The following is a 15,276-nucleotide window of genomic DNA, read 5'->3' on the forward strand; positions in this document are numbered from 1 at the left end:
GGGTTATACAGAGAAACCCTGTCTCAAAAAACCAAAAAAAAAAAAAAAAAAAGAGAGAAGGCAGAACACCAATATGCATAAAATAAAAATTAAAAAAATGTAAGGAGCTAGAGAGATGGCTCAGTGGTTAGGAGCAGTGACTATTCTTTTGAGGACTGGGGTTCAATTCCCAGCACCGCATGGCAGTTCTCAACTGTCTGTAACTCCAAGATCTGACACCCTCACACAGACATACATGCAGGCAAAACACCAATGCAGATATAAATCAATTAAATATTAAAAAAAAAGAAAGACTAGGCAAAGGAGCTGAGTATGGAGCTCACTGGTAGAGCTCCCACCCCCTCCCCTCCATGAACCATGCTCAAGGTTTGATCTCTGGCACCACACAAATAACAAAACAGACCAACTGCTGATATGGTGGTAGACGACTTTAATCCTAGAACACAGTGGGCAGAAGTGGAGGTCCCTTTGAGTTCAAGGTCAGTCTGATTTATATAGAAAATTATGGGCCAGCCAGGCTTACTTGTCTCAAACCACCAACCCACATAGTCACCCAGCCAACCAACCAACCAACCAAAAAAGCCAGCACTGGCCCACAACAATGGGCAAAGGATTTTTTGATAATAGTCATTTCTCCCCAAAAGATATATAATAAGCCAATGGGCACATGGGGAAAATACTTCATCATTAATAATCAGGGAGGTATAAATTTGAAACCACTATAAGCTATTACATCTATGAGGCTAGATTTTATAACTGGCATTGATGAAGAAGAAGAAGAAACACTAGCAATACTGTAAGCAGGAAAACCAGTTACAATGGCTACTGAAGAGACAAAATGGAAGACCCCACAAAGACTTAAAAGCAGAATGATTACATCATCTAGCAACCGTGCTATTGGCCATCCATCTACAGACAATGAAATCAGTCTTCACGCATTCATGCAGCATCAATCCCAGCTGCCAACACCCGAGGCTGACAATACAAGTGTCCATCAACAGGCCAGTGAGACAGGAATGTTTGCATTCAGAGTAGAATGCTGTTCAGCCAGACAAGAAAGAAGAGTGTCCTGTCTATTGGGACATTGTTAAGTGAAATAAGTCAGACACACAGACAAGTACTTCACCTGAAAATGAACTCATGGAAGTGAAGAGGAAATGTGGCTCTTAGGAGTCCAGGAGGAGGAGGAAATGTTGGCCACAGGACACAAAATGTTACTTAGAGAGAAAGAAAGAATAAATTCAAGAGGCCTCTTATAGTTTGATGACTACAGTTAACTGCTCTCTCTCACATATATTTATGTATATGTATATATATATGTATATATAGGTAATATATGTGTGTAAATGTATATATACATATATTACATACATATATAATACATATATGTGTATATGTGTGTATATATATATATATATATATATATATATATATATATATATCATAAGTTTCTTTGTGTAGCTCTGGTTGGCCTGGAGTTTACTGTGTAGACCAGGCTGGTCAAACTCCAGAGACCCGCCTGCCTCTGGCTCCCGAGTGCTGGCATTAAAGGCATGTGTCACCACTGCCAGGTGCATTTTTTTTTTTTTTTTTTGGTTTTTCGAGACAGGGTTTCTCTGTGTAGCTCTGGCTGTCCTGGAACTCACTCTGTAGACCAGGCTGGCCTCGAACTCAGAAATCCGCCTGCCTCTGCCTCCGGAGTGCTGGGATTAAAGGCGTGTGCCACCATGCCCGGCTAAAAGAGTATTTTTTTGACACATGTAAAAATAATTTATATGCTAATTAATTTGTTTTGGGGAACCCACCAGAGATGAACACTCAGACATTGTATAGGCAACTGAAAATCTTTACTTGGACTGGCTGGGACTATACTCAGGTATTCTTTCTTTCTTTTTTTTCTTTTCTTTTCTTTCTTTTTTTTTTTTTTTAAGAATTATTCATTATATGTATATGAGTACACTGTATTTGTCTTCAAAGCACCAGAAGAGGCATCAGATTCCATTACAGATGGTTGTGAGCTACCACATGCTTACTGGGAATTCAACTCAGGACCTCTGGAGGAGCAGTCAGTGCTCCTAACCACTGAGCCATCTTTCTAGCCCAGAGAATTTTTTTTTTTTTTTTTTTTTTTTTAGGCAGAACCCACTTCCTGGCATTTCCTCAGCAGCTGCAGGGGTCCTCACATAAGCAAGCAGTTTAACAGAAGCTGGGGTAAGCAGTTAGCTGGAGGGGGAGGTTGGCACAAGCAGGAGCCAAGATAGGTTAACTAGGGCATCCTGACCTTGGGTTCCTAGAATAGAGTTGGGTAATTTCCCACAGGAGTCTCCATCAAGGAGATCAAATTCTAATTAAACCTGAAATGGCCTCAGCAAGAATACAAGACGGAGGAATTGCTCCATTGTCTTGCTCTGTCACAAGGTTAATTTAGTCATTTCACACGCAAACATTTAAAAACCAGAAACTCGATAAATATACAGAATTTTGCCAGGTGTGGTAGCAGTCGGGAGACAGAGGCAAACCAAACCAAACCAAACCAAAATTGAGAGGCTGGACATAGTATCACAGGCACTCAGGAGATGAATGCATTTCAAGGCTAGCCTCAGCTACATAGAGCCTGAGGTCAGCCTGGGCTATATCAAATTTTATTTAAAAGGGAGAAAGAAGGGGGCAAAAGAATCCTGAATCCCACTTTACCTCTCAGTTTCTCCTATAGGCTTTATCCTGCTAAGCTGGCCAAGTAATTGCCCATATAGTTTTTATTAGCTATTTATTGTTTCCTTCATATCAGGTGGGTTTTTTTTTTTTTTTTTTTTTTTTTAAAGATTTTATTTATTATATGTAAGCACACTGAAGCTGTCTTCAGACATTCCAGAAGAGGGCGCCAGATCTCGTTGCGGATGGTTGTGAGCCACCATGTGGTTGCTGGGATTTGAACTCTGGACCTTCGGAAGAGCAGTCGGGTGCTCTTACCCACTGAGCCATCTCACCAGCCCTCAGGTGGGTTTTTTTGTTTGTTTGTTTGTTTGTTTTTTTACGAGTCGTCTACCCAGACCTATGCTACTGGTACTTGCCCCACTAACTCACAAGCTCCTCAGAGTTATCCACACCTTTTTGGTATCCAGTGCAGGCTGAATGAATACTGAATACTCAGTAGGTCTTTATTGACTGGTGGACAGGAAGTGCGTCAACCTCTAAGCTCTGGCTCCTGGTCAGTCACTGAAGCAGCAATGTCTTCTCTTGACCACTTCTCATGGGATGTAAGCGTTCTTTGACTGAGACAATCTACTTGTCCATTCCCACAGACAACTCCTCGCATCCTTCTTTCTCCTCAATTACTAATTTTGTTTTTTTGTTTGTTTGGTTTTGGAGCCAAGGGTTTCTCCTGGCTGTCCTGGAACTCACTCTGTAGACAAGGCTGTCTTCTAACTCAGAGATCAACCTGTCTCTGCCTCTTGAGTGCTGGGGTTAAAGGCGTGTGTCACCACGCTTGGCTTTCCTTTACTAAGTCTTTCCTATCAGTCAGTATTCAAAGATGTGTTAGCCAGCCAAACACAAGCCTCAAGCTCCTCTTCTGTCGAGCGTCAGGTCAGTACCTGACCACCTCCCTTTCTGGCTTTCCAGGACTGTGCCCTTAGGTTCTCAGACTCCCAGGCCTCTTTTTTAACTATTGGGAAGTCTGAGCCTTGTGGTCTCCTGGGGGCGGAGTCAGGAAAGAAATGGCTGTTAGGGGTTAACCGAGGGATGATAGCCAGGCCGGGGTGTGTGTAGAGGAAGAACGTGAGCCCTTGTGACGCGCAGCAGGGACTTAAGACCGGCGAGTAGTCTCGCGTCCTGGAACCTCATTCAGATCCACGGCAGGAAAACCGCGGGTGCGTAGTGCGACAACTACGCCTGCGCCGCCGCCAGAGCCTGACTACCTTTAGCAAGGGGACAGAGGCTGAGTGGGTGGTGACAATCGGGATTCCGGAAGCCCACCTTTCACCCGGAAATGATTGTGGAGGAACATGGCGTTGCTGGTGCGAGTCCTTGTGAGTGCAGGAGTACTTTTCTAGAGACGCACGCGCGTCTCCAGGTTGGGCTTGGAGAGGGCGGGGCGGGAGGAGCTGGGGAGAAATGGGGGAGCCTGTGCTGTAGCTCCTTTGCGTGGTCGCCTTTCCCCAGGGAAACGGAAGCACCTTTCCACTTCTCCTTACCCCTGTTTTGGCCTTGGTTCCTTCACCTTTTTAGAAGGTAGTGGCCTCGGATCTTTATGTGATGAGGATCGTTCTTCAGGATAAAAACACGTGGGGCACTGACTGGAGTAGAGGGTTGCGGGGAAGCCCGGGGGAGGTGGGTCCAGTCCATGACTGTCACTGTGCAGTGTGACCTTGAGTAAGATACTGGATGGTCCCTGGTCCATGTGAAAAATAAGGACATTTATCTGTTGCAGGCCCCTTTGGATTCTGAGGTTGAGTTTGTTGTAGAGACTTTAAATGAGTTTTTACTTGTATAGTTCAGTGGAATGCACAAGTTATTAGAGCAAAGGCTGCAGGAGAGACTGCCCTGTGGCTTTCTCTTTGCCCAGCGTATTTGGCACAACCTAACACTTGTTGAATGAAGGAAGGAAAGACTTCTAGACTGGTTCTTATTCTCGTGGGGAGCTCTGTTCAATTCCCACCCGAGATTTGGTCTTAAATCCTCTTTAGAGTCACTACTGACTTCTAGGACGGGTTAAGAAAATGACAGAGTGGAACCGGTCCCTACTCATGAAGACATGGGCAGTTTGTAATTTAAGTCATGCATTTACAGAACTTGGTCAAGGGCACTGTTTTACATAGCTGATATTACTCCTGCCTCTGGCTGTCTTTTGCATTGTCCATGTGTTTTGCATCAGTTCACTCTGCATTCTACTTAGATTCCTTGCCATCCTAGCAGACTGCTTCTTCAGTTGCTGCTCAGGAGGTTTTGTTTGAGAGGCACGTTCCTGTTACCCAGAGAGTGGTTCATTTGCTGAAGGAATTACAGATGCAAACTAAGGCAGAAGTGGAATTGAGCTCTGAGGGTGACTGGGGAAAATGGTCACTGGCCTGTTGTAAATTATTTATGTGTGCACATGTGCAGCGGCTCATGTGTGTGTGTTTGTGTGTGTGTGTGTGTGTAGTGAGGGTTAAATATTATGTATGCTAGGTAAGGAGTTTACTGCTGAGCCCTAGATTATTTTTAAAGACAGATACTTTGGTGAGAGAAAGAGCAGATTGGGCCAGAGACCTGTAATGAACACCTGGATTTACCTTGGAGATTCTCGGACAGCTCTCTTGGATTTCTAGTTCCTCAGCGTTGTAGGGATTGTTACAGATTCATTTCTTTGCTGATAGCATCCATAAAAACTATCTCTCATCGACCCTCTAATTAGGTGGGCCTATTTTTCTATTTCCTGTTTATCTTTCTTGGTACAAACATGCACAAGTAAATAAGGAAAATCTCTTTTACATGCTTATTCCCTGAGGTTGTCTTATACATTGTAACAGAATGAGATGAAGCTATGAAAACGTCCCTGGGCTATTTCATGGTGAAAGTCAGCATGAAAGTAGTGGCAGGTGTGATTACTCACCTGCTTGGATTGGGATTTGGGCTGCGCAATGCAAGGGCTCCGCACTAACACTCAACTGAGCCTCTCTAGACCTGGGAAGCCTTGGTGGAAATCTTAGCTCCACCACTTGCTGTAGACAGAATCCTAAGTATCTGGCGTTTTTGAGCCTCAGCTTCCTTCCTTCCTTCCTTTTTCTTTTTCTTTTTCTTTTTCTTTTTTTTTCTCTTTCTCTTTCTCTTTTTCTCTTTCTCTTTTTCTTTTTCTTCTTTTTTCTTCCTTCCTCTATTCATCTCTCTGTCTTTCTTTCTTGTTTTTTTTGAGACAGAGTTTCTCTTTATAGCTTTGGCTGTTCTGAAACTTGTCCTGTAGATCAGGCTAGCCTTGAACTCAGAGATCTGAGTTATTTCTTCATGTGTGTGGGTGCGCACATGCCTGGGCACACATGCCACACTGAATATGGAGGTTAAGTGACAGCTTGTGAGTCCCAGGGATAAAATCCAGGTCATCTGGCTGCCTTTTCCCAGTGAGCCATCTCACTGACACCAGAGTTTTGCTTTTGTTTGTTTGTTTGTTTGTTTGTCTTGAAGCTGTGTAGCCTTGGCTGTCCTGGAACTCAGGATCGGGATGTCCTACAATTCATAGAGATCCTGGACATTGGATCAGCACACTGGACAGCTGGTGTGCTGTTTTACAGTTCCACCACCAGTAGGCAAAAACATTCAGTTTCTCTAAGCGTAGTTTTAGTTTGTTTTGTTTTCAGTTAATAGTCATTCTAACAGGAGTGAGACAGTCTGTGCTTTTAAGCTGCATTTCCACAGAGACTGATCATGTTGAGCTTCTGTATCCGCCACTTGTATATCTCTGGAGAAACGACCAAGCTGTATGGGATGAGGTCTTACTTTGTAGCTCTGGCTGGCCTTGAACTTGCATTGATCCTCCTGTCTGTTTTATTTTGGGGGAAGGTGGTCTCCACATAGCCCTGGCCTTCCTGGGACTCACTATGTAGACCAGATTGGCCTCAAAGTTACAGTTGCTCCCTCTGCCTTTCAGTTGCTGAGATTAAAGATCACTATGCCTGAATTGTTTGTTTGTTTTAACAAACATGTCTTTTCTTTTAAAGATTTATTTATTTATTATATGTAAGTACACTGTAGCTGCCTTCAGACACACCAGAAGAGGGCATCCAATCTCATTACAGATGATTGTGAGCCACCATGTGGTTGCTGGGATTTGAACTAGGGACCTCTGGAAGAGCAGACAGTGCTCTTAACCACTGAACCATCTCTCCAGCCCCCGGCCCTTGTTTTTTTTTAAAAACAGTTTCAAGTAGGTCTTCCTGGAACTCTCTGTGTAGCTGAGGCTGGCCTTAAATGCCTTACCATGATAGGCAGATGCATTAACTATAAGTCCTAGCCCATGGTAAAAGTTTTGACACTATTTTTTGGGAGAGGGATGGAGGAGGGTTGTTTTTGTGATTATACTGGAGATATAATTAGCACCCTAATTTATTACAATTTAGTTTGAGTTGATACCCACTTGATTTTAGAGATACAAGAACTATGCTTCTATATAGTTGTACTTATGTCTTGTTTTATGATCCTACTGTCATTCAGATCACAGCTTTCTATATGTATATCAACAGGTTTATAATTGTCTTTTATTATTATCTTTTAAATTCAAATATTGAGACTCAAGTCAAGCAGTGATGTGCCTTTAATCCCAGCAGTGGCAGGGGCAGGGGGATCTTTGAGTTTGAGGCCAGCCTGGTCTACAGTGCAAGTTCCAGGACAGCCAGGGCTATACAAGGAAACCCTGTCTTGAAACTCTCCTCCCCCCACCCCCCCCAGAAGTCCCCCAGAGACGTAAAAATAATTAAAAAAATTATTTGCTTAAGTAGCTAACTTTACCAGTGTATTTTATTTCCTCATGTAGATTTGAATTTCTGTCCAGCAACCTCTTTTTATTATTTTGTGATTTTAGGTACATGAGTATTTTGCCTGTGTGTATATATGTGCAACACATGCATGCTTGGTGCCCACTGAGTTTAGAGAAAGGTGTTGGATCCCTTGAGACCAGAATTACAGCCAGTTATGAGTCACCATGTGGGTGATGGGAAACGAATTCAGGTTTTCTGCGAGAACAACAGTACTTTTAACCACTGAGCCAACTTGACAGCCCATCCAGCATCCTTTTTTTTGGGGTGGGGGAGAGTAATGTTTTATAGAATATGTTTGCTCTCTACACATTCTCTCAGTGTTTGTTTGTCTGGGAAGTTTTTGTTTTACTGTCCACTTTATTTTCGATTGATAGTTTTGCTGGATATTGAAATTTTACTTATTGGTCCCTTCCCCCCACCCCTTTTTCTTTTTGAGACAGGGTCCCGCAGTATAACTTAGACTAGCCTCAGACTTGGCCATGATTCTTCCTGGGGGACCTGGCCGCTAGCCTTACAGTTATGTCCTGACACGCCCAGGGTATGACAGTCTTTCTCGTTTACCATTTTGAGCATTTGCTTCCCAGAGCTTCTTGGCTGCTACAGTTTCCAAGGATAAATGAGCCCAGCATTACTCAGGCCCCTTGTGTATGATGAGTGGCTTCTTGCTGTTGTCAACACTTTTTTCCCCCTCTGTCTTTTGACAGTTTGACTATGTTTTATCTTTTTATGTTTGTCTTACTTGACGCTAGTTGGATTTCTTAAGTTGTAGAGTAAATAAATGGTGGGATATTTTCTGTTGTCTTTGTGTGTGTATGTAGATTTTACTTTGTGTATATGAGTGTTTGCCTGAATGTATTTCTACGCATGGTACATCATGTGCAGTGCCCGTGGAGGCCAGAGAAGAGTGTCAGATCCCTTCGGACGGGAATTACAGATGGTTGTGAGCTGTCGTGCGGGTGCTGGGAATCAAACCCAGGTCCTCAGGAAAAGCAACCCCTGCTCTTTACTGCTGAGCCATCTCTCCTGCACCTGCTGTCTTTGGCTTGTTTTCCTGTCCCTTTATTTCCTTTACCCCTGGAGCCCTGCTGTTGTGTGTGTGTATGTGTGTGTGTATTTGATGCTGTCCTGTGGGTCTTGTTCATTCCCCAAACCCGATGTCCTCAACTGAAGTATCTTCAGGCTATCAGTCCTTCATACTCAGTTCTGCTTTTTTTTTTTTTTTTTTTTTTAAGATTTATTTAACCGGGCGGTGGTGGTGCACGCCTTTAATCCCAGCACTTGGGAGGCAGAGGCAGGCGGATTTCTGAGTTTGAGGTCAGCCTGGTCTACAAAGTGATTTCCAGGACAGCCAGGGCTATACAGAGAAACCTTGTCTCAAAAAACCAAAAAAAAAAAAAAAAAAGATTTATTTATTTTATGTATGTCAGTGCACTGTAGCTGTCTTCAGACACACCAGAAGAGGGCATCAGATCCCATTACAGATGGTTGTGAGTCACCATGTGGTTGCTGGGAGTTGAACTCAGGACCTCTGGAAGAGCAGTCAGTGCCCTTAACCACTGAGCCACCTCTCCAGCCCTCAGTTCTGCTTTTGAGCCACAGTGCTTTTCATTTTGGTTGTTGTATATTTCAATTCTGGATTAAATACATTTTCTAAAATCTTTTTTAGACAATCTCATGTAGCCCATTGAGGTCTCAAACCCACTACGGAAGCAAGAATGACCTTGAACTTGTGAAGCTCCTGCTTCTGCTTCCCAGTGTTAGGATTATAGATGTGTACCCCGTGCCCAGTTTCCTGTGGGTGCACATGGGCTCCAGCCCAAGGCTTTATGCACACTGGGCAGACACTCTGCCAATTGAACCCTTACATAGAACTTCAGTGCAGAGCACCATTCCTGCACATGTTTATGCACGTCTGGTTGAAACAGGAGTTCTCACTGAACCTGGAACTTGCTGTTTGGCTGGGTTGGCTGGTCAGTGGGCCCTCGGAGATCCTCCTGTATCTTCCTCCTCAGTGCTGGGATTGCAGGTCTGCACTGCCAGCTTTTCACTAAGGAATTGAACTCAGATCCTTCCTACAGACTGAATCATCTCCCTAGCTGCTAGCCCCATTTAAAAATCAATTTCTTTGTTGAAATTAATAGTCTCTGTTTGGTGAGACAGTATTCTACTTGTCAGTAGGATTTCTCTCTCTCTCTCTCTCTCTCTCTCTCTCTCTCTCTCTCTCTCTCTCAATAACCACAGGGTCTCGTGTGTCCCAGGCTAGTTTCAGCCTCCCTATAGCACTGAGAATGACTTTGGACTTCTGATCGACAGTCTCCACTTCCTAGGAGTGCTGGCTATACCGCATGCCAGGTTTATTTGGTGCTGGGAAGGCACCCAGGGCGTCCGTCATGCATGGTATAGTACCAGCCAAGCTGTAGTTCCAGTCTAAATTTGCCTTGCTTCTACTTGTAACTTCCTCCTGTTTTCCCACATCTCTTTAGACCCTGGCTCAGAGAATTCTATCTGAACCTGATTTCTGTTTTTAGGAAATGATACCTGGTACTGAATGACTCTCGTCAATTTATCAGTTTTGGTTTTTTTAAAAGGATTTATTTGGCCGGGCGTGGTGGCGAACGCCTTTAATCCCAGCATTTGGAAGGCAGAGGCAGGCGTATTTCTGAGTTCAAGGACAGCCTGGTCTACAAAGTGAGTTCCAGGACAGCCAGAGCTATACAGAGAAATCCTGTCTCGAAAAACCAAAAAAAAAAAAAAAAAAAGAGAGAGATTTATTTGTTGTGTATATGGGTCTTTCCCTGTATGTATATGTGTATATCTATCTATCTATCTATCTATCTATCTATCTATCTATCTATCTATATGTGTGTGTGTATGTGTATGTATGTATATATACACATATGTATGTATGTGTGTATGTACGTATGTTTGTACACGGTGTGTGTGTCTAGTGCTCACAGAGGCCAGAAGAAAGCATTGGATCCTCAGGGACTAGAGTTCAGGATGCTCACGGGTCATACGGTGGATGCTGGGAATCAAACCCAGGCCCTTAGCAGGAGCAACTGGTGGTCTACACTGATGATGAATCTGTCTCTCCAGCCCCAAATGTATCAGCTTTAATAGAAGAAAACACCAGTAGCCATCTCTCATTTGGAAACCATTTCAAGAGATGGAACCTTAGCTGGAATAAAATATTTTTAACTCTGTTTGAAACGGGGTCTCTCTGTGTAGCTCAGGCATGTCTGTAACTCACGATCCTTCTGCTTCAGCCTCCACGGTAGGGAAGTGCTCAGAGATGTGTATCACCATTGTCCAGTTGGCTTCCTCTTTTCATTTGGAAATAAGGTTCTGTGGATGTCCTGTGAGAGATATCTAATCTGTGAATTTAGGAGACAACCCACAAAAGTGCCTGAAGATTTAACATTCCAGTGCCTTTCTCCAGCACACCCCCAACTCTCCTGCCCTCAAGGAAACGGGGAGTGGGTACAGCTTATGTGGCACTGGATTCCATATTTAATCTATAGGAGAGGTGACCAAATCTCATAGAGCTTATTATTTCATGTGGTTTTTATGACTAGAGGAGTCAAGAGTAGACTCAGTACTTTCTAACTCTGAATATACGGTTCTCTCTATGCTGTGCTATCTTTTATTGTTTTGTGTGTATCTGTTTGTGTGTGTGAGTGCAGACACACATGGTATAGCATCATACGTATGTCTGGTCTTGGGAGTTGGTTCTCTCCTGCCACCTTGAGGGACCTGAGGATCAAACTGGTCATCTCTCTACCCATTGAGCCATCTTGCCAGCCCACAATAAGCTGTTTATTTATATTTTATTTTTATGTTTAGTTTTTAAAAAGATGACTCTAGGCCTCATCTATCTGTCTGTCTGGTCTATTTGTGTACATACATGTGCTCATGTGCACCATGGTATGGGGTCAAAGGATGACCTCCAGGAGGTGGCTCTGCGTCCACCATGTGGGTTCAGGGGATCAAACTCAGGAGGCAGGCAGCAACTCATTGTGCCTTCCTCAAGTATGGCACTTTTTGCTCTTTGTTTTATTGTTTTTTGTTTTTAAATACTCATGTGTATGTACATGGGAGAGTAAAAGTGCCAGCAGAGGCCAGAAGAGGGCGTTGGATCTTCTGGAACTGGAGTTCTAGACTCTTGTGAGCTACTCTGTGTATGCTGGGAATTGAACCTGGGTCCTCTGGAAGAGCAACCAGTGCTCTTAGCCACTAAGCCAACTCCCCCCTTTCCCCAATTGTAATTTAATTGGTTCAGAACTCACCTAATGGTTCTACTTCCAGTACTAGAACTAGAAGGATCTTTAAAGCAACCTGTTCTTTTTTGATCTCTTAAATGTGCATGGGATCTGAAGGGGCTACCTGGGTTCCAGTATTAATCTGAAAGCTGCCCTTTATGAGCTTTGTGGCATTGGGAAGTTGTTGATACCGTGCCTTTATTTGTCTGACTAGGGTAGTAACTCCCTACCTCGCTTACTCAGCGTCGCTCTGGCGATTGTGAGGTTGAAGAGGTCCCTTTACCCAACCAGTCCTCTGTCTCCAGAGTCAAGTCATCAGCATCAACTCCTAAGTTTGAAAGTGGTTGTTACAAAGCACAGAACACTCATGTCTAAGTTCCGGGAGGTTTTGGAACTCTTGCTAGGAGCCAGACTTGAAAGCTAAATATGTATTTCTTCTCCCTCAACCCGCTTTGAAACAAGGTCTCATGATGTAGCCTGGGCTGGCCTTAAGTTCACAGAGACCCATAGCTTCTGCCTCCCAGGGGCAGGAATTAATGGCTTGGGCCACTCCAGGGCCAAGGATGTATGTAATTCTCACTATTTCACAATGTCACCAGTTCGCTCTACTCTGATGCAGATTCCTGACAATGTTTTCTTTTTTTTAGAGGAACCAGACTAGCATCTGTCAGTGGGTTCCAGTATGCAGCCAACTGGTATCAGTGTCTCCTACCCAAAGACAGTGGAGCAGCACTTCCCAGGTAAAGCCTATTTGGTTTTGTTCTTAAATAATTTATTTACTTTTATTGTATGTGCATTGGTGTTTTGCTTGCATGAATGTCTGTGTGAGGGTGTCAGATCTTGGAGTTACAGACCGTTGTGAACTGCGGTGTGGGTGCTAGGAATTGAACCCAGGTCCTCTAGAAGAGCAGTCAGTACTCTTAACCACTGGATATCTCTTCAGCTCCATTAAGTTTGTTATTTCAGTTGGTATGAAATCTTATTTATTTATTTATTTATTTATTTATTTATTTATTTTGGTTTTTCGAGACATGGTTTCTCTGTGTAGCCCTGGCTGTCCTGACACTCACTTTGTAGACCAGGCTGGCCTCGAACTCAGAAATCCGCCTGCCTCTGCCTCCCAAGTGCTGGGATTAAAGGCGTGCGCCACCACGCCCGGCTGGTATAAAATCTTATTTATGTGCAAACCACACTGTGGGACGGAGAAGCCCCAGGAGACCACTCTGAGTCTCTGTGGTGTTGGTTCAAGTCGGATTCTTTCAGTATGGTGTCCAGGGTGTTGCTTCTAACTCCTCCAGTGGTGGAACTTAGCATCGGATAGCATGTCACAGTCTGATGGCTTTTACTGCTGGGGACTTTTCCAGAGAGTCATCTTAGAGTTAACTTTCCAGTTTTCTTCTTGAAATTACTTGCTACTTTTCTTTGGGTGACAAAATATTTCCTTTTCTTTCTTTCTTTCTTTCTTTCTTTCTTTCTTTCTTTCTTTCTTTCTCTCTTTCTTTTTTTTTTTTTTTTGAGACAGGGTTTCTCTGTGTAGCCCTGGCTGTTCTGGAACTCACTGGCCTCAAACTCAGAAATCCGCCTGCCTCTGCCTCCCGAGTGCTGGGATTAAAGGCGTGTGCCACCATGCCCGGCTCCATATTTTCTTTACTCATGGGATACACTGGATGTTTGGGTTGCTTCCATGTCTTGTGAGTAACGCTGTAGTGGACTCCCGTGTGCAGAGACCTCTCTGGGATGCTACTTTTGTCCGAATGGGACTGCTAAATGAGATGATGATTCTCCTGATGGTTCTTGACTCTAGGAATCACTGCAGTGGTATTGCATAGTGTCGGCTTCCTCTGTCAGTCCTACATTTATTGGCTGAGAATTAACTTATGGAGACAGACTCTCTTACTTTATAGAGCAGGCTCAGTCAACTCAGAGCTCCGCCTGCCTCTGCCTCCACAGTGCTGGCACCAGAGGCGGCACCACCACACCCAGCTTTGTAACTGCTATTTTTATTACTACTTAAGCCCATGCTGCTTGAGTAAAATTTATTCTCACTACAAAGTGAAACTTTTTCAGAAATTGCCTAACCTACCTTCTCCAAATTGCAGCCTCTCCCTTGGTTTTAGTTTCCTCATCTCTGAAGTGAAAAAGCAGGACTCAGAGAGCTCTCCGTCTTCCATCCCAGTGTTATTCTAAGTTACTCCTTAATTCCCCAGTTGCCCTTTCTCCAAAGTAAACACCTTCAGCTCATTTTAACCTTTCCACTAGGACCTGTTATTCCTCGCTTTGATCATTCTGTGGTTCTTTTTTGGATCGTCTCCAGGTTGTCCTTCTCTTTGAGCAAAGTAGAAGAAGAAGGAAAAAAAAAACCTACCTAGTTTTTATTGAGCACTGATTTCATGCCCAGAATGGCGTTGAGTACTGGGGCAGAGAGTAAAAGGAGTGTAAGTGGGCGGTGCCCTGGTGGAGCTCACAGTTTTGCTGAACTGTGAGACACGTACCCACAGCATTCAAGAATTCAAGACCTGCTTGAGCCTATCTCTGCCCCACTGTGCCCCATTCCAAGCATGGGGGCCCCTTCACTTTCAGGACCTTTTGGTTGTCATTGTTTTATGTATTTACTTATTATTTATTGTTGACTCATATGTCCCAGGCTGGTCTTGAACTCACCGTGTAGGAGCAGATGACTTTGAACTGCTGTGTGCCTGCCCCTGTCATTATAGGCTTATACCACCACTGCAGCTTTGTGTGGCACTGAGGATGGGGCCCAGGGCTTTGTGCATGCTAGCCAAGCGTCCCCAGCCCTCAGCCTTTTTGGAAATGAAAAATAAGTGTGAGATTGTTTTTCGGATTTCATTTCTTTTACTGTGGGTGTGGGTGCGGGTGTACATGTGCACAGAACTCATGGGAAAGTCAGAAGGATATGGGGGAAGTGGACCTGCTCAGCAATAGATCTTTAGGGCGAGCTTGATCTCCGTTGGCAGCAGCTCAGTCCTATAGCAAACACCAAACATGACTCAGCAGCTTCAGACCAGTCCTCTAGATAGGCAGACACCAGGCATGAACCAGCAGCTATAGTCCAGTCCTGAAGAAACCACCAGGCTTGCCCACCAGCCTGAGGTGAGGCTGCAGAAGTGGCAAGCTGCCCCAGGAACCTCAAGGAAGTGCTTGGGTGAGTTTCTTCTCTCAGTGGTAGTGTTACTACAAGTTGAGCTCAACAACACCATGTAAGATAAACAAATGTGTGTCTTTATCAAAGAATAGTGAGGTAGAGCAAACCAAATCAAGGCTCAGTGCTCATCTTCCACTTGCTGTGGGGTCAGATTTCTACTCCTTCATCAGGTGTCCTTTCATGTGTTTGCTATATCAAAACATCCTTACACCCGTGTCTGCTTCAGGAAAACAGTCTTCCACATGTTTGCTTTAGCAAAATATCCTTTCACCTGTGTGCCTCAGCAAGACATTATTTAATATGATCACTTTCCAAAGAACTAGAAATGTCCACTCATATTCCCCTTTCT

General features: G+C 44.0%; 1 protein-coding gene across 2 annotated transcripts in view; it reads left to right on the forward strand.

The window, feature by feature from the left end:
• Window positions 1-3,804: 3,804 nt before the first annotated feature.
• The window catches only part of Uqcc1 (ubiquinol-cytochrome c reductase complex assembly factor 1), an 84,469-nt gene continuing 72,997 nt past the window's right edge, over window positions 3,805-15,276 (forward strand). Inside the window, exons 1-2 of one of the 2 annotated variants that reach the window (XM_021184191.2) lie at window positions 3,805-4,028; window positions 12,412-12,504. In XM_021184191.2, the coding sequence (XP_021039850.1) occupies window positions 4,005-4,028; window positions 12,412-12,504 (117 nt within the window). In that variant the 5' untranslated portion in view covers window positions 3,805-4,004. Of the gene's footprint in view, window positions 4,073-12,411; window positions 12,505-15,276 lie in introns of both variants that reach the window. The other variant, XM_029473909.2, reaches the window with a different exon arrangement.

The sequence above is a fragment of the Mus caroli genome, unplaced genomic scaffold (assembly GCF_978045245.1).
Source record: "Mus caroli unplaced genomic scaffold, Mus_caroli_1 scaffold_2, whole genome shotgun sequence".
In the NCBI taxonomy this organism is placed as follows: Eukaryota; Metazoa; Chordata; class Mammalia; order Rodentia; family Muridae; genus Mus; species Mus caroli.